At 29.0% G+C, this 23,683-nt stretch overlaps 2 protein-coding genes and 1 long non-coding RNA gene across 3 annotated transcripts; 1 reads left to right on the top strand and 2 right to left on the bottom strand.

Annotated features, from left to right (window-relative positions):
• Positions 8,144–10,297, top strand: LOC109359555 (serine/threonine-protein kinase OXI1-like). The gene is made up of 2 exons (XM_019604260.1): positions 8,144–8,645; positions 9,324–10,297. Exons 1-2 carry the CDS (start codon positions 8,218–8,220, stop codon positions 10,240–10,242), a joined length of 1,347 nt encoding a protein of 448 aa, XP_019459805.1. The 5' UTR covers positions 8,144–8,217; the 3' UTR covers positions 10,243–10,297.
• On the bottom strand, positions 15,052–18,200 carry LOC109360713 (U-box domain-containing protein 9-like). Its single transcript, XM_019605780.1, has 2 exons — positions 17,627–18,200; positions 15,052–16,317 (listed from the first exon to the last, which is right to left on the bottom strand). Exons 1-2 carry the CDS (start codon positions 17,942–17,944, stop codon positions 15,232–15,234), a joined length of 1,404 nt encoding a protein of 467 aa, XP_019461325.1. The 5' UTR covers positions 17,945–18,200; the 3' UTR covers positions 15,052–15,231.
• Positions 16,949–17,608, bottom strand: LOC109360715. The gene is made up of 2 exons (XR_002109210.1): positions 17,343–17,608; positions 16,949–17,275 (listed from the first exon to the last, which is right to left on the bottom strand). It is a non-coding gene; the product is annotated as an uncharacterized LOC109360715 (long non-coding RNA).

The raw sequence follows: 23,683 nt of genomic DNA, 5'->3' as shown, positions 1-23,683 counted from the left end.
GATAATAGATTCTTACTTGTAATTTTCAGATTAATAACATACCAAATTATCTTTGTCATCACTACTCATTTTAATATAACATTAAGAGTATATATTATCCAACTTTTATGGTACACAATACTAGCATGTACCTAACTGAAAAATGTTACTCATGCTAGCTAATACCTATCTATATTTGGTATTTTGGAAAGATAAAAATAGAAACTAAAGCACATGGGATAGGTTCATTTGTATAGTAATGAGCAACTACTGGTGGTGCACCGTGTATCTCTCTAATCATAAATGTTTCATGAAGGTTTAAATTAAGTTATGTAATCTGTCATTTTGTTTTTCTCTCAAAAAATATGCTGAATTTGAACATTACCAAATTGTTTTAAGCAAATCATTGATTTTATGAATAACTCTATAAATACTCCAAATTAATATGCATCCTTTCAGAAATATTTATTTAATACAAGTTGGAGTCTTTATTTTATTTAATATTCCACTTAATTATTTTGATTTATTAATTTTTGGTCATGCCATCTTAATGATATTCCAAAAATAATATAGAATACTTTAATAATACTTTCAATGGTTTGTCTAGGAGTTATTTTTTGGAAGTGAATTATTTGAAATGAAAGGCTTTAGAACTCCCTTGAAAATGTATTTCATTATTTTTTTCTCAATGATCAACTCAAAGACAAACCTTAAGACTATATTTGGTTAATGAATGAAAGTAGAATGAAATAAAGTAGAAGAAAAGAAAGTCTAAAGGAAAAAATTACTTAAAATGAGATGATAATTTTGTTGTTTGGTATTATTAAAAATAAAATAAAAATGAGATAAAATAAAATATTTATTTATGCATAATATATTTAAAATAACATAAACGTTCTAACTAACTATATATATATATATATATAAATATAAGAGAATAAAATATCTCATCAGTAAATAATTTATCTCCTTAAATTCATTCGTTGTTTGACATGTCTTATTTTTTATTTTTATGATATATTTTAGTTCATCTTTGGATGGAGGAAATTAGGGTGGAAAATTATCCAAACTAAATTGAACATGAGCTCATCTTTGCTCGTTTCGATAAGAATTGGTTTAGTTTGATTTTCAACTACGATACAAACAATTTTTCTAGCTCGCACTCGACTCTATTGTAGTTCGTGAATTGTTCGGTTCGACTTATTAGCTTGAATTGATTTAGTTGATTATGAACTTGTAAATTGTTTAGTTCATCGGGAATTTGTGAAATGTTTAGTTCAACTAATTAGCTAGATTGGTCCAATTTATCGACTCAGATGATGACTATTTATTGTGAAAAGTGTATAAAGCTCATCTAAACTTTTGTCCTTTACATGTAGCCACCATGTATTAGAAATCAAAGAGCAAGAAAAGAATGTGAATTTCTTTCATTAAATGAATTGAATGGATTTGAATGAATTAGATTTCAAATAAATTAATCAACCTATTATATAGAAAATATAATATGTTTAACTCCTGTCTAACTAACTAATCTATTTTACACATGTTTTAATCAAAGAAATTAAATTTGAAATGATGACTTGTTATGTAAAGTCGGTAAGTTTAAACTAATTACTAGCTCAATATAATATTAACACTCCTTCCCAAGTTGGAGAGTGAATATTGACGACTCTAAGTTTGAACAAAAGATGATTAAATGGAGAAGTTTCCAAAACATTTGTTAGAAGGTCTTTGGAACTAGTACTAATGTTGTGTTGCATTGTTTCTGAAAAAAGTCATGATGTTCTTGATTCAACAACATGACTTTGTGCATTATATCACCAATTAATTCCAGCCACTTTTCCTGCAAACTTCACTTTGCAGCCTAGGAATACTTGGTTGGCTTGATCCATAACCTGATCACCATGAATCAACAATTTTCTCACAAGAAGGATTGCATAGAATGAAAGCCATAGAAAGATTGAATAGTTAATTGAAGAAACTTTAAACAGTAGAAGAATTCTTCAAAATATAGCACATGAAACTAACAAGGTTATACTAAAAAAATTAATAGAATAAATAGAAGAACTATTTGAAGAAAATGAATTGAAATTGAAAATAATGATATTGCTCATCAAGAACCTACACAATAGAAAGAATATCAATGGATATTATTACTCAAGAGAATGAGAAAAATCTAGAATATGATAAAATATAAACAATATTTGTTCAAGAATATCATCTTGGTTTTTTGGTCAAAGAATGAGATAAATCTAAAATATGATGAAATATAAATAATATTTGTTCAAGAATAACAATGCTCAAGAATATCGTCTTGGCTTCTTAGTCAAAGAATGGGATAAAATATGAACAATATTTGCCTAAAAATGTCAAGAAGAATATGGTGAAACATGATTTATATTAGCTCAAGAAGAATATGGTGGAATATAAGAAATTATTACTTAAGAATAACAAGAGAATATAAAAATTGTAAAAGAGGATGATCAGGAATGAAAATAACCAAGAATGATTCATTGAAACCAAAGAACAAAAATTTCTATACAAGACCAAACTTTAGAATATGTAGAGAATCTTTGATCTTTTCACAACAACAATTGTTCCAAAAGATATGAAGAAAGCATTATACATGGTGCCAAAAGATCTATAACCAACTATACTACTAGGATGAAATTATGTAGTAGCAGATTTCAACAACTTCTAAGCTAACTCTTTAGGACATGCAAGGTAACCAAGTTTAAACTAATTACTAGCATAACGCAACATTAACTCAAAATACTAAAATATATTTTAATACTATAAACTATTTTTTCTTCCTAATTACCCCTTAAACTATATGAAATTAGTGAAATTGTTCCCTATATAAATATGTTGTTAGAATTACTAATGAGCAACAAGGAAATTGTTGCAATCAGACTCACAACAGTAGGAACACAACATTGTAGGTTAGCCAATATTGACAAATGGAGAAGATGGCCATTAAAATATAAAATTGATTGAGAAGATATTGATAAGTAAATTTTAGAGTTAAAAGTAATTAATGGAGTAATATTTTTATATATAATATATATATAAATAAAATAATAGTGATCTCATGCTCAAGGTTAAAAATATGCATGTGTTAGAATTTTCATTGCTATTTATTTAACATTATCATTTGTAGAGACCAATTTCACTAAGATTTTAAATTTAAGGAGTAATTAGAAAGAAAAATATTTTGTGGTGTACACTTGCAAAAGAGATAAAGTATATAGTATTTTTATAGACTTTTTCCCTATTTATTTAATATGTATAAGTCTAAAGGTTTATATATATATATATATATATTTATATGTATGTATATTTTTATATATATATACATATAATTGAGTTAACTCATAAACCTAACGAATCAAATCGAATATAAGTCAAGTTCAAGTCATTTTTTTAACGAGCTTAATTTTAAGCTCATCTTCAAACAACTGGGTTCATGTATCGATGAGATAAATAATGAATATGTTTAGAATAAATGTTCACTTGTTTTGGGTCATTGCTAGCCCTTAATAAACTATCATATGTTCCACACACAAAAGTATATCATATTTTACAAAATATTTTTTTATATTTCTATTCTTTAATAAATTTGCGTAGATCATTAATTCATTCCTCGATTATCAAAATGAAAATGAGGGGTGCAATTATTTGATTTGGTCCAATTTTTTGGATGCTTAGGAACTAAAGCTAATAAAAGAATATGGTTTGGTTTAGTTTAATATGTGATCGTTCAAGTCAAATTTGACTTGGTGTATTAATTTACTTACATTCAGTAGAAATTAAAAAAAACCTAAAATATCATAGTAATTGTTTTTTAAGATTCTGGTCATTTTTTATAAACATAAAAAATTCAAAATAAATATTCAACTCAGTATTTGACATATATAATAAGTAAAACCTCCTACTAAAATGTGTTTGCATCAACAAACAATAACTATCCAATAAGTTCATTACTTAACAATAATTGTATGTTAAATAATAATAATTATAGACTACATGGTTCGGTTTTTGTGGGTTTCGAAAATTATGAAATTTTGAACCAAAATATCCTAGTTACAAAAATTTTAAACCAAACTAAATCATTAACTCGAATCAACTTTTCTAATTTGGTTTGGTTAGATTTTATGTGGTTCCACTTTGGATATGAACCCCTCACACCCTAATGAAAATAACAATATATAGAGCTTTGTAAGAATGGATTTCTGTTTGGGTGTTTGAGCTGTTTTTAAATTCTCTAAAAAATAGAAAATCTAAATAAATTATGAACATTGATGATGACGAAAAAGCTAGATTTAGAATTATGTATTATTTTATAAATAAATTGCATGTGGAAATTTCATATGACACGGCTGAGTTCAAGGATTTTTTGAGAATACACGAATGCAGGTAATTGTGAGAATTTATTATTCTGAACGAAAAAAGTATGAAATTTAATGATCAATGTAATAATAATTTAATAATCATAAATGACTAATATTATTTTTTAATTTCATCATTTATACTTCTACACTATATATAAAGATAAAATATAGTGTAACTTTCACACCATTGTGTAATTTATATTTTTTATTTTGTCCTTAGCATTATTTATTTTTTACAAAAATCATATAATTTTATGTAACTAATACCAACACATTAATTAACCACATATTTGATTTTAAATTGAATATTATCATAAACAAAAAATATAAAATAAAGTACACCGAACATAACAAATATATTATATATAAATTAAATAACACATATTATCACTTTTGTTATGATATATCAATATAAGAATGGTTTTTCACAAAAGAGTTGATTAGACAACTCATTTACTAGCTATGGGGCTTTAGCATGAGTAGTATATCTGCTATCTCATACTTAGTGTTATTTTATGTGTCATAATCTTGTAATTGATTGAAAAAATATATATTAAAGTTAAAATTTAATTTTAAAGTATTTTTCTGTTTATTCATAGCTTATGATAAATGGAGTGATACTGATTACGCGAGATATCTTCCTTTTGCATGCTTGAAAAGCGATTAATTATCCTGCAATTTATGTATTTTGTTGGAAATTGAAAGGATAATAGGTTCTTTGAAAAGCGAAAAGCGTGCAGCAGTGTTTAATTTCTATTTAGTTACCAATGCACATTGATAACAGAGAAAAAAAACCATCATTGTTGTTCAAGATTGTCCCTTATATAAGTTATACCTAGGTAGTTCTGATAGCTTTAGTTTTTTTACAATCAGAATCTTAAGTTCCAGAGTGAAGAAATTTCTTGGTTAGTTACTGAAACATTGTTCTTTTCGAACCTCTCTTTGGTTAATTAGTTCTTGCTGCAATACATTCTCGTTGTTTAATGTCTTTTTGTTTTTTTGTTTTCTTTTGTTCATACAGTAATAATCTTTTGAAGATGTTGAACAAACATGCTGTAAGATCTCACCTCTCTCTCTATATATATATTCAACTTTTCTTTCACATTGTATTCTTTTTATATGTTCTTGATTCTTGACAATTCATTTTTAGAGTACGTATCCTAATTTTAGGTTTTTAGTTCACTGGTATGCTTCAAATATTGGATAAAATCTTTAATAGAGACTTTAATGTGATATATAAATCATACTACTAAAGATAATGAATAATATCATTATATATAGTCAAGATTTTTCATATCAAATTATTGAGAATAAATAGACATAACTAGAGCGGAAGTGTACCTTAATACACGTTCGTAAATATGGTGAAGAAACTTTATATCATCATTAGCATCATGTATTCATCAACTCAATGTCATATGTTATTGTGTGTAGATGCATGTTCATAGTAGAACATATAGGTTATTTGACCTTCCAATTGTAAATGCTACTTGATTTCTTATCATCATTAGCATCTTAGTAGAACATATAGGTTAATGCTACTTGATTTCTTATTTCTAATTTTGCTTATCATAAAAAAGACATAAGACTTTAGGTATCTACACGATATTTTTTCATGACAATTATGTCTATAGCCATATACCTTACTTGAATTAGATCGCTTTAATTTGACTATTAAAAATAATGACCTTATACACATTTAAACATTACATGTGTGCACCAAAATTTCTTACAATATTAATATATATAATATATCATTCCATCTTTTTTTTAATTTCTTTTCAAATTATAACCGAATTAATTGATTACTTTTCCCAATACTTCAGGAGGTTTATTCATCTAACGAGAAGGAGATTTTGGATCTTGAAGCTGAATTTCGTTTAATCAAAACTAAGTTAGCAGTGAAACAGCATGAGCAACGTTTGGTTGAGACCTACATGATTATGGAACATAGAAATATGGAGTATAATAATGACACGTCCCTTGCTACTTCTTCGAATGCAAAGTTTGTGCATGGCTTCGCTACTTGGGAGAAAAAGTTAGAGAGGCGACAGATTTTGCTGGATGAACTTCAAAGTAAGTTACATCTATATACTATACCAAAAGTATATAAAAAAATTATATGGTATGGTTCTTCAACGATTATTCATTTCGAGTTATTACTAACTTTTAAATGAAAGTAATATTAAGGAAGGATAAATAATGTAGACTATGTATATATTTTTGGTGTTAGTGCATAAATATTTCACTCATAATTTATAGAAGTGTTTCATCGTTAGCAAATTATTAAGGGTATAAAATTGTACACTTGATTTTACATTGTTTGTATATCAAAATTTGTTACTATTAAGTATGAGGTAATGACAATACTAATGAAAGGTGGATGATGTACTAATAATATTTAAAAGTTCCTCTTCACAATATCACAATCAATTATTAAGATTTTTTAATATTTTGGTATGTTTTACTTCGATTCCTAATTTGGATATTATATATAATTTTTTAAGAAAAAAATGTATGAGAGTGTAAGTTTTTTACACACCTCATCATTTTGCATTCATTTATCATTGACTCTTAAATATCTTTGAGACAAATAATTGATATATAATATGCAGATTGTGTATAAAATTATGAATCTTTCACATTGTTTTAAAATAATTGTGAGTGGTGAAGGTTAAGGCTTAATTTGTGTGGTTGGAGAGAGCATGGAGAGTCTACAAAAGAATTTGGAACGAACTTTGAAGAACAACTCAACTCATTTGCATGGTGGAGGTGGTGTCTTTAGGTGGATGAGTCTGAAAATTGGACAGAAGAAGTTATTCATTTTCTTATTCTTTTTGTTGTTGCTTTTTCTTCCATGCATGATTGAAGAAAGGCGTCGTTTCCGTGAATTAAATGTTGAATCTCTTACGGAAAATGAGTTTGTTTTTTGAACATTATCGTACACTTTTGTGATGATCGAACAATTTTGAAGATCGAAGGTATTTGGAGTTGACTTCTTTTCTTTTGGTCCCTCTTGCTTTTAAAATATCAATTATCACATATCCTTTATTAATAAACAATTGAGACTTTCTTTTTGTATGTGAAAAATTTATACACAAATAATAAATCTTTCATCATTTATTTATGTTATTTATATTTTAAAATGAATAGTTAGTAAATACTAATGAGAAATTATTTGATGATAATGAAATAGTTTTAGGTCGTGATTCTGTACAACTTTTTCCCATTAAAACAAGGGGACAATATCAAGTAACTCAAACATAAAATTTGAAGTCGGATTGAGAAGATTGTTATGGTTTAGTGAATGTTTACGTAGTGAACATTATATTTAAATTGTTATTAACTTTTAAATATAAATAAATAATAAATAATATATTGACTGTATATAAATTTTATCCTGATACTTTTTAAGGGATGAAGATTATCGAAATTAAGTGGACTTTTAGTTTGATATTTGAAATATCTTGACCTTTACTTTCTTTTTCTAGACTTTTTTCTTAGTCTTTTGCTTATTATAGCAAGTTTGAATAATCCATCTAGAATCACACATTCCCTGAATCTTCCACTTACCTGTTATTACCTCAACTTCATCTGTTTCCATCTCATTCCATTTTAACTTAATACATTCCCCATTCAAATTCAACTAGTCAACAACGTGCCTACGTGGCACGATATTACTCGTAAGATTAACCTAGTTTTAACATAGAGTTCCGCACGTGATCATATCTCTACCCTTATTCTATAAATTCTCTGCAAACCTTCAAATCAAAGATTAAAAAAAACTTGTCCCGATTCAACCGGCATAGTTCCGGTTATCTCCCGGTAGCAGGTTACCTCCTCCGCCATGAACAACCTCCACGATAATAACAACCACCGCAGCCTCACCACACCCACCACCGTATTGGATTTCAATAATCTCAAAGTAATCTCCGCCGTGGGACGCGGCGCCAAAGGCGTCGTGTTCCTGTCGAAACTAAAAGCAAAATCAACAACTTGTGATGACGATGTTCCGAAAAAGGAACCGTGGATAGCGTTGAAACTTATTTCTAAAGCGTTGCTTCAGAAGAAGAATAGGAATAACGGGGAGTGCAAGAGGGTGTTGTTTGAACAACAGATACTACGTCGTTTTCATCATCCGTTATTGCCACGGTTACGAGGGGTTTTGGAAACGGAACAACTCACTGGGTATGGCATTGATTTTTGCCATGGTGGGAACATGCATTCTTTACGTAAGAAACAATCTGAAAAGACGTTCTCTGAAGAAATCATAAGGTAACATTTTTATATCCTATTTTGTTTCGTATAAATTGATTTTGATTTTTTAACATTTTTCAACTTTCGTTAAAGAAAACAATTCTGGAAAATGGGCGATGCTTGGAATTTAGATTATTCTTTACATACTGGAAAAATTCAAATTTTTTATTTATTTGAAACAAGAAAATGCTAGTTTTTGGAAGGAAAATATATATAACGGATATTTTAAATTTGATTGTGGTTAATGTGATTATTAATATTATTATGTGAATTGATTTGTAGTATGAATTATTTTATGATTAAAGAAATTGTATTTGATGCATATCAAATATAGTGCGACATGACTCCAATAGATTAGAATGTGATCCAACCTGGTTGTTCTATAACCATGTCTTTGTGAGTTTTTTTGTATTATTGGTAGATTATCTTTTTTAAAATGTATAATTATTTCTCTCAACAATGTTAATATGAAGAATTGAATATTTAAACTGTTGGTCTTTCTCAATATCTTGTTGATATATTATTATGGTGTTACTTTTATCATAGTATTGTGAACATAGCATGTGATTCTAAGTGGAGCTTAGAATTATAATAATCAACATTAAATAATAAAATCCTAAATTCTTTATAACTAAACATGCATTTTCTAATTGTTTTCTGAGAAATTGGTTTTGATTTTTATTTCTTCTTGTTTAGGTTTTACGCTGTGGAATTGGTGTTAGTATTGGAATATTTACACAATCTTGGAGTTGTGTATAGAGATTTGAAGCCAGAAAATATCATGATTCAAGAAACGGGTCACATTATGCTTGTGGATTTCGACCTCTCTAAGAAGCTAAATTCAATAACACCACAATCACTGAGTTACAACTCGTCACCGAGTTCTGACTCGGAAACTCAGAACCGTCGTAGAAAGTTTCGCCACCGATGGTTCTCCCGATTCTACTGTAAATGCAACTCGGGTATTTTTCCTTACGACTCAGACGGTCAACTCGGTACAAACTCGCCAACTCGGAGCGAGTCAAACTCGGTGGAAAAGTCTAACTCGTTCGTTGGAACGGAGGATTACGTGGCACCTGAGGTTATTTCGGGAAATGGACATAACTTCGTTGTTGATTGGTGGTCACTCGGCGTCGTTTTATATGAGATGTTATATGGAACGACACCGTTTAAGGGCACAAATAGGAAAGACACGTTTTTTCGAATTTTAATGAAGGAACCAGATTTAACTGGTGAAGCGACGTCGTTAAGGGATTTGATTAGTAAAATGCTTGAGAAAGATCCTGACCGTAGGATTGAGGTAGATGGAATAAAGGGCCATGATTTCTTTAAGGGTGTGAAGTGGAACACGGTTTTGGAAATTGCACGTCCACCGTATATTCCTCATAATGAAGTAGAGGATAGAAAAGGGTTTTCGAAAATAGAGGTTGAGTCTTTTATACATGGAATATTTTTTCCAAATAATGGAGTGGGAGAGAAAAATAAAGAGGGGGAGAAGAAGAAATGTGAAGAAGAAAATGGGGAAAATAATAAGAATTATAATGATAAACCTGGGTGGGTTGATAAGTTGAATCATAATCCCACTCAGAATAATGAGACTTTTGTAGGTTTTTGATTTTTTAAATTATTTATTTCTACTACATGTAAATCTTTTATTCATGAAATTAAAATGGTTTATTCTTATAGATAATGCATTGTTTTTGTTATTTTTTCTTCACGTGGAGTGTAAAGATTTAAGATTTATATTATTTTTTAAAAAGTTAATGATAATTAAATAGAAATGATAAATAATGCAATGATATTGTATAATATTCATAAGTGTAGTCCTTAGGTGGATGAAATGAGAGATGTTGATGAAGAGAAAAGTTGTTTTAGAATGAAAGATGAAATGCAAATAATCATGACCTATGATTTACATCTTTCAAGTTAGGACCTAGAACTCTAGTATCTCTATTCTTTTGCCAAGCCTAAGCATGCAAGTTCCTTATCTAATGGTTAATTAAGTATAAGTAGATTATGAGATTAGATCATATCTTAGGTAGTTTATATATATATATATATATTCTATATTAAATTATTAATAATAAGTGCTCTAGAACATTAAATCTCCTTGAGCCATGACCATGGACTATTCTAATTTCTTGTCTAATAATGATAGAAGTTCTACATGCTCAAAACTAATTAAGCATTAACAAATGAGCTTGTAGTAGCTTAAGCTATGGTGAGATGGCTTAGGTGTTTTATAATGACCTAGCTTAGCATAATTTTGTAGCTTGTTACACTTGAAAACTTACTATTTAGGCTCTGAAGTACTGGAATTTCTATAATTAGAAGTTACACAATAATATATGGTTTGAACTATGTGGAAAATAATATATCTGATTTTTTTGTACAACCAAATGGAGTAATAGTACGAATATTAATTTTGTCCTACCTAATTTTATGACAAAATAAAAATATGAAACTTATAAGTTTCAAAATAACAAAAAAATATCAAAAAGGGCATTATGGTCAATTGTGACATGGAGTCAAACAATTATATTTTATCCATTTGTTGGTATTATGGTAACTTTTAGGATTTTCTAGAGTCACAACTGATTCTATATTCAAAAAGAATAGTCTAATATATTTTAATGTTAAATAAAATATTATCTAAAAAGGAGATTTTGTCATATATTATCTGAAAATGAATTTTATCAAAAAACTAATTTTTTAAATGTCCCACAAAACAGTTTTATCGTCCAAAAATGAATTTTACCTTTAGTAGTCTTTTTTCCAACTTTCCTATGTCACAATTAAAATATATGGATTGATTCCAAATGCACAATTTAAAATTAAGAAATTCAAATATATTTTTAAAAAGTAAATTTAAAATGAAAGAAATATTTATATGAACGTGGAAAACTAACTTAGCTCCATGCTTTCTTTCTTTTAAGGAAAACGTTTCCAATCACCAAATTAGAAATAAATGACGGATTTAATATGTATATATTAATAGTTTAAGTGTTTCTTATACTATTTATTTGTTGACTAATATTACTTTTAAACAAAAATAATACAAATTAATATTATATGATATACTAACAATGTAAAAAACTTTATACTAATAATACATAGATTTTAAACTCATAAATGATTATGTAATATCTCTTTTGCTTGTAGAATAATTATGATTTCATTCATACAATTGATTTATTCTAGGTAGCATAAACATTTAACCAACATGTGATATATTTGTATACTTTAATATTTTTTCAGCTTGCTTATAAAACACTTTTGATTTAACTTAAATAGTTATAACAAACATAAATATTTAAGTAATATCTATCTATTCATAAATTTAGTTATTATCTTCTTGCCTTCTTGGTCCATTGGAAAAGTTTTGTAGAATGTAACAAAATTAAGAGAAGAAAGTTATAAAAAGAAAAATAAGATTTAGCAAACTATGAATGAACTAAGAAACTAGTATAAAGCTTGACATAAAACAATTGAATAAACTTAAGTTAGAAGTCCTGAAAACCAAAGAAAAATGTTATGGAAGAGATGGTGTTGGTAACGTGGCAAGCAAAAGTGTAGAGATGAAATATGTGTTGTAAAAGACTTTAGTTTATTCATCAACTAGACACATAATTTATATAACATGGAAAAGAAAACTGATGCAGAAAAAATAAATTCCTACATGAATAGCATAACGATTCACATAAGTGCTCCAATATTGTAGATAAAAATATTCTTAATAGTCATATTAACTTTTTATTGCTTAAAGAATAGAAATATAACAGATTCTGTCATATTTATCAACACTCTTCCTTGACCCTGAAGCTGTAAACTTCAAGCTTTTGCCATATACTTATTATCAAAATTGTCAAAATTGAACTTGGTTATGTAAGTCCATTTGATTCCTATACCTTTCTTGTGCTTAGCCAACTCACATGTCTAGGTTTTTTCAATCCCCATAAACTCCTCCTTCATTGCATTTATCAATTTCTGGCTAGTTTTAGCTTCTTCATATCATGCAACATTTGATGGTGTATTTATAGGTCCTCTAACATTTGTGTGTATCAATTTCAACTTTTGTGTACCTTCCATGTATTTTTTGCGGAAAAATAAGCCTTGTTTGCTTCCCATATCAGCAAGCAATACGTGTAGGAGACTTTGTTTATGTATCTTATTTGTCTACTACAATTTGCTCATCTTTCATCAAATCCAAGATAAAGCTTTTGTCTTTCATTTGAACTTTGAACACCTCTCGATCATAAGTCATGTGATTTGAACAACCACTATCAATGAGCCAACATTACGTGGAATTGTTGGTGGCAAAGCATTATACTGCAAATAATTACTCTTCTTGTAGTTGATCCTTAGCAACCTTAGTTTCTCCTTGTTGTTGTTGAGACTTACATATCATTTCCACGTGCCCTAACTGGTCACACTTATGACATGTTACATTTGGCCTACACCAACGTCTTTTTTGTTGATGATTAGTTTTTTACAGTAAGAGCAAGATAAAAAGACTTCATTGTTACTTCTTTGGTTATTGTAGTTGTTGTTCACAGAACCTACATGATTGTGATTGTTACTTTGCCTTTTGTTCTTGTCTTTCCAACCATTGTTATTTTGTAGTTTGATTTGGAAAGCACTCTCCATAGATCCTTCTTGCCTCATAAGCATCCTTTGTTCTTGTGCCTGTAATGCATTCAACACTTCTGCCAAGGTGATGTTTGACATATCCTCAGATATTTCCACAGATGAAATTGTAGCTTCATATTTTTCAATAAGTGTAACTAGAATCTTTTGAACTATTCTAGAATCAGAAAATTCAGTACCAAGAAGTCTTACAGTGTTGACAATGATTGGAAGTTTATCAGAGTACTCCTTGATTATTTATGAATCTCTCATCCTCTTCATCTCAAATTCTCGGATCAAATTTATTACTTGCATCCCTTTGATCATTTGATCTCCCTCATATTCTTGCTTTAAAAATGTCCAGATTTCATAAGCTATTTTCAGTGTTATTATTCTGGTAAAAATGGTGGATGAAACAACTACATATAGACATGTTCTTGCTTTGAACTTTCTTTGCTTCATCTTCTTCTCATTTTTAATCTGTGCAACAGTTGGATTGTATTGAAGAGTTGGAATGACATAATCTTTTTCAATGACTTCCTACAAATCGTTAGCATCCAAGAAAGCTTTCATTCTAACAACTCATACATGATAATTCTTTCTAGTAAACACTAGTGGTGAAAATGCAACAGACACTACTTCTGAATTCATTTGACAATTTTAGGCAATAGACAATAATAGAGAAAGTATTTTGGTTGTGTTTGATTTTGGTTTGTATATATGTAATGTAAAAGGCTTTATTTTATTTATCAACAAATACATAATTTATACAACATGAAAAAACTGATGCAGAAAAAATAAATTCCTACCCGAATAGCGTAATGAGTCACATAAGTGCTCTAACATTGTAGATTAAAACATTCATAAGAGTCATATTGGCTCTTTATTGCCTAATAAATAGAAACATAACAGATTCTGATTCATATTTACCACTGGAAAATAAGTAGAAGAAAACATTGAAAAGAAGCTTATGGTAGAAATTGTAAAAATGTCAACAAATAGTGTGAACATTAATAAAAAGTGAATTATCAAGCACTATTGTTAACTTCTTAAATGACTAATTTGTTTCCCACATGGCAAAGTCAAAATCCATAAGGCAGATTCAACTCAAGTATTACTTTAATATATTATATTGATGGAAACTTGTGCATTTTGTTAAATCTCTAGTTATATTTTTGACCAAAATAAATTATTCCATATAAGAAAACTTTTCAAGAAACACATATTCACGATCTCGATTGTAAAATAAATAACGTGTTGTTTATTCACCTACAAATTAAAATAATTATATAAGTGTGTTGTTGCATTAGTACGGAATCTATTTTATTTAATTTTCATCATTATTCGCAAGGAATGTGATTGATTAATGATTACCCTCTGTACCAGTTGGCACAAGTCATGGTTGGATTAACATGTGCAATCAATGCAATGGTATCATTTAAAGTATACACTATCCGTCTAAAAATTTATACACAGTCAGAACATAATTTATCACTCATTTATATTACTCAACAAAAGTCAATGATGATAAAAAATAAATGGTGAATGATAAATTGATTGTATATAAAATTCTTACATTGTGGGTGTATACATTTTTTTCGACTTTAAAATATGAATCAATCAAGGATTTCACTAAAACTGTTTATCTTTCTAATCTCAATTTTCTTTTTCATAACAATAGCCATGACCAAATGAATAATTTAAGCACAAGTTTGAAGTATCCTAGCAAAACCTTATACATGTTTTTCAACAATTTGGACATAGCAACATGGCTTCACCTTATTCAGCCACTAACTGATGAACATGACAATGACTTTGTTGAGAAAGAAAGAATGTACAAAATTGTTGATGAGACAGAATTTCTGACTTAGTTTAATTTTCAACACAAAGTCTTGGAAACAAATGCATAATATATAATATATATATATATATATATATACCATTTAATGTACCTTGAGAGAGTAATGAAGGGACATTATTATGCAGTGTGTGTGATATTAACAACCCTGTTAAGTCTCTCAAGAATTCCACTAGCTTTTCTCTTAGCCCTTGATGTTCCATTTTGTGCAAGCTCAGAGATTGTTCTGTGATTTTTCTCCTCTTCCTTTATATCCTTCAACTTGGACCTATCATACAGGCAAACAGTTTGAAGGATTGCGACGCAATTCTCCTTATTGCGTTCGCAGGAACTCTCTCGGATAATGCTTAGCAAGCTAGGAACAGCTCCGAGTTCTCCGATGTCCTCGATAGCCCTATGGTGACTTGAAAGTAGTGCAAGGATAGCTAGTAATTCGTCGATGTGAATTCGGTCCTTCATCTTGCTCAGTATCACCCTCACTATGCCATCCTTTACTGCTCTTGCCTTGTTCTCTTGGATGACACATAAGGTAAAAATTGCGGAAGCAACATCTTTCATTGCTGATGGATGCCCTTCTTCTAAAAGGTCGATCAATGGTTTTAAGGCACCGGATTTCCCTATAAGCTCCTTGTTTGAGTCAAGAGCCGACAAAGTGAAAAGGGCAGCTGCAGCGTTGCTTCTTGTTTCAATTGTTCCTGTTCTCAGTGCTTTCATAAGGATTGGAATTACCATTGGAGTTTCGGCTACTAGCTTTTTGTTGTTGTCATGAATTGAGATGTTGAGGAGTGTTGTGATGACATCTTCCTGGAGATCAGGGTGAATACTACTAAAAGAATCACTGCCACAAATCGGCTTAAGCAGTTGGGGAATTGCATCTACAGAATCACAAAAAAGTACTCGAAAGCAAGGATGCTTCTTCGTCAACAAGCGGAGTTCTTTTGCGGCTGCTTTCTGATCAGGAAGTGCCGAAGACATTTTCTTAAGCAAACAAAGAAACTGGTCACGGTCGGCTTCGGTTATGCCTTCCTCGTTTAAATAGTTAAAACTGTTGGACAACTCAATCCCTTGTTTTTTAGACCATTGTTCTATCATTTGCCTTATTAGGCGATTCGGAGTGAGGACAGTGTGTGAGAGGACTTGTTGAGTTGAAGGGCAAGTCCTATTTCCGGCACTCAGCCATTTCTGAATGAAAGATCTGTCATATGTCTGCATAATTGAAACCAACAAATATGAAACATGTTAATAGCCAAGAGAAGGTAACAAAATGAATATGTTTCATTATTAGACAAGGGGAAAGAATATTGTCCCAGATCTTGTCTCATACGTTGTCTCGTGCCAATGATAATCAAGCAAAAACAACAATAATAATGAAGTTTAATCGATGTGTCATCTTGCGAGACAGCGTATGAGACAAAATCTAAGACAACCAGATCTCTGTTCAGGGGGGGAATATGCACAAACATTAACTTCGTTCCGAATCATCATCATTTCAATCAAAACCAATCTGAAGTATCAATGGTAAGGGAAAAGGATTGGTATAGAAAAAAAGTAAAAATTAAAAACTAGTTGGGGTGGAGAAGGCATCAATCACTGTAGAAATTTGGAAAAAGAAAAAGCCAAGAACACTAGAATCTAATTATTCCCTTTTGAGGGAAAAAAATTAGTCAAAAGTTGTATACAAAGCAACAATCACCACCACCACCAATCACTCATGAATCAAATTTAAGGACAAAGAATATAATGCTTTTTTCAATCCACTCCTTCTCTTTCCTTCCAAAATGGCATCATCATAGGTATACCTATTATTAAATTCTCTTCTCTTTTTCTTTTCTTTATATTGATTTCTCTTATTGTGTATTGAAATGAAATGTACATTTGAAACATAGATGCAGAAAAGCTAAGACATAAATAAAATGGATCAAACCTAAAGTACTTGAAATTGCACTTCTATTGACAGAAAATGTAAAACAATCATAAAACTAAAATATAGTGCATTCCACATTGAACAAGAAAATGTAATACAAGTGAAAACTATTTGTATTGAATCAAAAAAGATAGAAACAAAAAGAAACCTGAAATTGTATTTCTAAGTGAAGAAAATGATTTATCTTCATAACTAATATGAACTATATCAGAATCTTCTTTATGCAAAAAATATCTATATCTAAGGTTCTGGTGAGGAAAGAGCTGAATATATTCCTTTTCTATGTTTCCCTTAACTTTTTAGTCACCAAACAGAGAATAAAGTACAGAAATTCCAACAAAAAACAAGAACAAAGAGCCAAATCCAGAATCTATATCTTCACTTTAGATGAATTAATTTCAAAGAATAACAAAACCCCATTTTTTGTTTATAATTTTTATCCCTTTTAGCAACATAGGAAAATCAATTAACTCTTTTTTCTAAGCACCCAGATACCAAAAAAACACACAAACACAAGTAAAACATGTCCAACATTTTCTTAGAAACAAAAACACACCAAGTTAATGATTCACTCCAAATTCTAACACTAACCAGACCAGAAGCCACAATAACAGGATCTCTCATCAATTCCTTGGAAATTGGACACTTGAATTCATCTGGGCAAGTAACATTCTTATGCAACTTCAAAGACATTGATGATGATGAAGAAGAAGAACAAGAAGAATTTCTTCTCAGCTTCAAATCCTTTATAACACAAAGTGCTTCCTTTGCTTGATCAATAGTTTCAATGCTGAAATCAGCATCATCAACAATGGACCTTACCAACTTCTTCAACTCCTTCTTTTTCAACTCTAGGGTCTTCTTCAACATCACCACTGGATCAGAATCCAACATTCCAGGCTTAGCCATCTTAGAATGATGGCAATGAGTTGAAAATATGAAATTTTGGAAGAATCAAATCCAAAATAATAGTCTTTTGGTTCTTTGGAGAATGGTGAAGCAGAGAATAACAGTGGAAAAACTCTGATTCTCTCTCTCTCTCTCTCTATGAGAAGTTTTGGATGGTTTTGTTTATTTCTCTGATGGCTTCTATTTTCAGTAACACTGAACTTGTTGACAGAAAAACAAGGACATTACTATAAAGACACAAACTCATAACTCAACCTTGTTTTTTTCTCCCACAACTTCACTTTATTTTTTATAAAATATCTCAAATAAGACAGAAATCAACTTCCAATATCTGTTTCATTCTCTATTCCGAACCAGAACCAATCAGATATTATTATATAAATAAAAACAAAATCTTTAAAAATAAAAAATATTACAATATGGTTAATCTGAGATAGGAAATAAGATAATATTTGAGATATGTGATTTCTATCGCTCACTTAATTAGTTTGAGAATAATTGAACACCAAATCAAATCACTCTTTCACTCAAAAATAAAAGTAGTATTCTTCTAATCTTATCCTCCAAGTTTTCACATGGACTTTTACTAGTTCAATAGTACATTTAAAAAAACAAATATAGCATATTAACTAATTAAATAGATTGGATGCTTAGCTTAATTAAGGTGGTTGATGTACATATACTACTTTAAAATGGATATTTTAAATAAGTAACTAACTATTTTATGTTCACTCCTTATTTTATTTTAGAAACTTTAAATTGGAGGCATTTCATATGTTGTTTATGTTGTTGAATATATCAAAAACACAATGATATAGTGGTGTAAGGTCTGCTACATTTCCAGAAAGATCAAAAGATTAAGAGTTTTTATTCCTATAAGCGATACTTAGTAAGAGAAACAGTCACACATTTCAGAAGGGATTAATTATTTACTCATAAGATGATAAAATACTCTTAGTAATAATATAAAAAAATATTTTCTCTAGTATGCTTGAAAAGGTAGATAAAATTTGAAACAAGTTTATTTTGATAGGCAAATTTTATTAACATGAAGAGTAAAAAAGGAACTCACCCACTAAATCAATATAAGAGTCATGTCAACCAACAAAGTGTGTTATTCACATTGTTGTAACTAGCTCTTTTAATTTTTTATTAAGAATTTTATTAACATTAATTTTAAGTAAGATGTATTGAGATATAAGGATTTTCCAATACACTAATACTTTTTTAATCTCTTATACTTAGCCCTTAAGGGTAAGGTTAATAAAATATTTTAATTAATTATATTTTATATAATAAAGAGTTTTAATAACATGATAGTAAATTTTAAAAAATAACTATAATTTTATTAATATTTAAAAAAGAAATCATTTCAGATACATTAATTTTTGAATTATAAAAATAAATAATAAATGCATCAAATGTAAAACAAAATTATATTATCATTGTATTATTCACATTAAAATTTAATCACAATTCCCTCTTAAAATAATAGTAATGATAAAAATAAAAATAAAAGAAGTGATGTATATATAAATGTACTAACTATAATTTTATTAGTAAATAAATGTTAATGAAAAGGGACTACTAAATAGTAATTATGTCCAAACAATTTGTGAATACTAATTAATGAAGAGTGTAAAATCTGTATACTGACAATGTAAAGATTTATATATATAAACATTATCATTTATCATTCATTTGGATTATTTTTTTGAAAGTGAACAATAACTAAACATCAATGATAGATAATACAATAATAGTGTCTAAATCTTGTACACTGTCAATACATTCATCATTTTCTCATTAATGGAAGGGGAAAGGTACAGTATAAAGAGAGTGAGGGAGTAGGTGGGGTCCCGCATGGTCCATCTACACACAATTACGGAATCCACGACCTTAACAGCTGGCACGACGCGTGTGTTACTTACTCTGTACTTGTCTTCGCTACTGGGTCTCAATCCCCTGCATCCTTTCCCACTGTATAATGGAGTGCTAGATGTCACACGTGGCAGAGTTGTGCCAGCTTGTACTCGAACGGTGTGTGTCATCTTTCGTGTCATTCTCCGACAAGTATTATAGAAGATGGAACATGTGGGTTCCATCCATAATTTTAAATGAGTGATGGAAAATTACGTTGTATTTCTCAACCGTATCTTCCGGTTCATTTTCTATGGGTACATATTTGCTGTTATATATTTTGTATTTGTATCACTCCATGTGTCATAAGTTTGTATGGGTACATATTTGCTGTCATATACTTTGTATTTGTATCACTCCATGTGTCATAAGTTTGTCATAAGTTATAAAATATAATTATTAAGTATTTTTCTAACTAATCACAAGCGCATGACACATGAAGTGTCACAAAGTGTGAGACAACAAATGTGTTCCCATTTTTTAGTTGCTAAGTGTAATTGGGTGTTCACATTAAGAACTAAGTTGTTTGAAGTAGATCGGATTGGGTGCATGCATGTTAGGAATGACAACAAGGTGGATTGAGATTGGATTTGTGTTTACCTAACCTCGAATCTGAAATTTCATACATAAACCAAACATATAAAAATAGAATATTATCCTCTACCCTATAGGGTTTTGAGAAACCAAACTCATCTAAAACAAGTTTATTATCATTTAAATGAACTTTTTCTATAGAAATTATATATATATAAATGATAATTCTATAATTTGTCATTTAATATATAAATTAGATTGGGTTTGTAATATGAAAACCCAATTCTGAACCTAATATTTGAAATTAAAGAAATCTTTAATTCAAATTCAATCAAAGAGGTTTCCTCCATTAAATATGGGTTAAATTCAAATAAATATCATATGTTCCGATTAAGTTGTTATTCCCATGCATTGCTTTGTGCATGGGAAGTAGGATGGAGTTAATGCAAGATGTAGAGTCTAATATATTTGAGAAAAAGAATTACATATATTTTTCACCAATAACCAATTAATATATATGTGTTTTATATAAGTAGATGTAAACAACAGTTCAGTTTAATGCCATTCCAACCCTTAAACTATTGTAGTATATAGATTTTGATATAATTATTATGAAAGCCAAATTTTTATTTGTTATAAAATTCAAATATTTTAAATGACTTAAAAATACATCGTTATTAAATTTGAGTGTTGATTTTATGTTAGGGTATCTGTTTTATACATTCAAAGTTTAGGTGAGTTGAGTTTTAAAGTTCACTAAAGTAAAGTTAGGGCAAACCTTATAACACTAGGAGGCAGAAACATTGAAAGATGTACTTACATATTATTCATTAATGAAAATCTCAATGAGTCATAAGATAGTTTGATGGTGAAGAGGCTGGTAGTAAGAAATGGAGTGTGGATTCGAGTCCCCACCATTAACAAAAAAAGGAGTTATAAGGTGGTTAAATGGTTGGGTGTAAGAGGATTCCCGACAACAAAATACTAACATATTAACAATTGCCGATAAAAAAAAATCTCATATAAACATTCATATTTAACCTTACACTTTTATGTAATTAATAATCATATAAGAGAAATGAATTATGCATGTCACTTTTGAGTTTTTGAAGATAGATTTTCCTAGGAATTACTACATCTGCTCCTTATTATATCTTGGATTATTAAGAGTACTTTTTGATAATTTTTCTAAAATACTATTATTTTTTTATAAATGAAGTTCATGGAGAGTACTTCACTTAAATGAGATGATATTTAATGAAGTTTAAGAAGTAGTGTACCAAATTCAAAGGACCAATGAATTGGACTGTTTTAATGTCCTAAGAAGAAGAATAAGAAAAGTGATTAAAAAGACCATACATGGATACAAGATTGACATAAGTTATAAAATATAATTATTAAGTATTTTTCTAACTAATCACAAGCGCATGACACATGAAGTGTCACAAAGTGTGAGACAACAAATGTGTTCCCATTTTTTAGTTGCTAAGTGTAATTGGGTGTTCACATTAAGAACTAAGTTGTTTGAAGTAGATCGGATTGGGTGCATGCATGTTAGGAATGACAACAAGGTGGATTGAGATTGGATTTGTGTTTACCTAACCTCGAATCTGAAATTTCATACATAAACCAAACATATAAAAATAGAATATTATCCTCTACCCTATAGGGTTTTGAGAAACCAAACTCATCTAAAACAAGTTTATTATCATTTAAATGAACTTTTTCTATAGAAATTATATATATATAAATGATAATTCTATAATTTGTCATTTAATATATAAATTAGATTGGGTTTGTAATATGAAAACCCAATTCTGAACCTAATATTTGAAATTAAAGAAATCTTTAATTCAAATTCAATCAAAGAGGTTTCCTCCATTAAATATGGGTTAAATTCAAATAAATATCATATGTTCCGATTAAGTTGTTATTCCCATGCATTGCTTTGTGCATGGGAAGTAGGATGGAGTTAATGCAAGATGTAGAGTCTAATATATTTGAGAAAAAGAATTACATATATTTTTCACCAATAACCAATTAATATATATGTGTTTTATATAAGTAGATGTAAACAACAGTTCAGTTTAATGCCATTCCAACCCTTAAACTATTGTAGTATATAGATTTTGATATAATTATTATGAAAGCCAAATTTTTATTTGTTATAAAATTCAAATATTTTAAATGACTTAAAAATACATCGTTATTAAATTTGAGTGTTGATTTTATGTTAGGGTATCTGTTTTATACATTCAAAGTTTAGGTGAGTTGAGTTTTAAAGTTCACTAAAGTAAAGTTAGGGCAAACCTTATAACACTAGGAGGCAGAAACATTGAAAGATGTACTTACATATTATTCATTAATGAAAATCTCAATGAGTCATAAGATAGTTTGATGGTGAAGAGGCTGGTAGTAAGAAATGGAGTGTGGATTCGAGTCCCCACCATTAACAAAAAAAGGAGTTATAAGGTGGTTAAATGGTTGGGTGTAAGAGGATTCCCGACAACAAAATACTAACATATTAACAATTGCCGATAAAAAAAAATCTCATATAAACATTCATATTTAACCTTACACTTTTATGTAATTAATAATCATATAAGAGAAATGAATTATGCATGTCACTTTTGAGTTTTTGAAGATAGATTTTCCTAGGAATTACTACATCTGCTCCTTATTATATCTTGGATTATTAAGAGTACTTTTTGATAATTTTTCTAAAATACTATTATTTTTTTATAAATGAAGTTCATGGAGAGTACTTCACTTAAATGAGATGATATTTAATGAAGTTTAAGAAGTAGTGTACCAAATTCAAAGGACCAATGAATTGGACTGTTTTAATGTCCTAAGAAGAAGAATAAGAAAAGTGATTAAAAAGACCATACATGGATACAAGATTGAAAGAGACTAGCTCTTATTTAGTGCCATCAAAGTTGGATAAGCTTTGGAAAAAAATTCAATGGGGTCATGAAGTTTTTGTTGAATACCTTTGTATAAGACTATTGGCATGATAAAGCCCTAGCAATGAAGTCAATTATACTGTTTAAGTGATGTTAGTATTCCACCCACCTATATAACTTTACTTTTCTTAAATAAATGGAAAAATCACTTTTTTGAACTATTATAATCTTAATCTATTTAAAACGTGTTAACAAATTGTGCCCTTTCATTGTGTCGGCAAGATATAGTAGTTAAAAGAAGATAGAAAATTTAAATTGAACGCTACATAGATTAAGAAAAGTAGTTTAGTTTGACTCAATTCTCATATGCTTCTAAATT

This window comes from Lupinus angustifolius, chromosome LG11, assembly GCF_001865875.1.
Source record: "Lupinus angustifolius cultivar Tanjil chromosome LG11, LupAngTanjil_v1.0, whole genome shotgun sequence".
NCBI classification, from domain to species: domain Eukaryota; kingdom Viridiplantae; phylum Streptophyta; class Magnoliopsida; order Fabales; family Fabaceae; genus Lupinus; species Lupinus angustifolius.
This window is presented reverse-complemented; position numbering and strand designations above follow the sequence as displayed.

Excerpts from the sequence above, each read along its gene's own strand:
- LOC109359555 (XM_019604260.1), top strand. The coding sequence starts at position 8,218 with ATGAACAACCTCCACGATAATAACAACCACCGCAGCCTCACCACACCC. Across the intron at positions 8,646-9,323 it reads TTCTCTGAAGAAATCATAAG|GTTTTACGCTGTGGAATTGG; the intron begins GTAACATTTTTA and ends CTTCTTGTTTAG.
- LOC109360713 (XM_019605780.1), bottom strand. The coding sequence starts at position 17,944 with ATGGCTAAGCCTGGAATGTTGGATTCTGATCCAGTGGTGATGTTGAAG. Across the intron at positions 16,318-17,626 it reads TTATTGTGGCTTCTGGTCTG|ACATATGACAGATCTTTCAT; the intron begins GTTAGTGTTAGA and ends TCAATTATGCAG.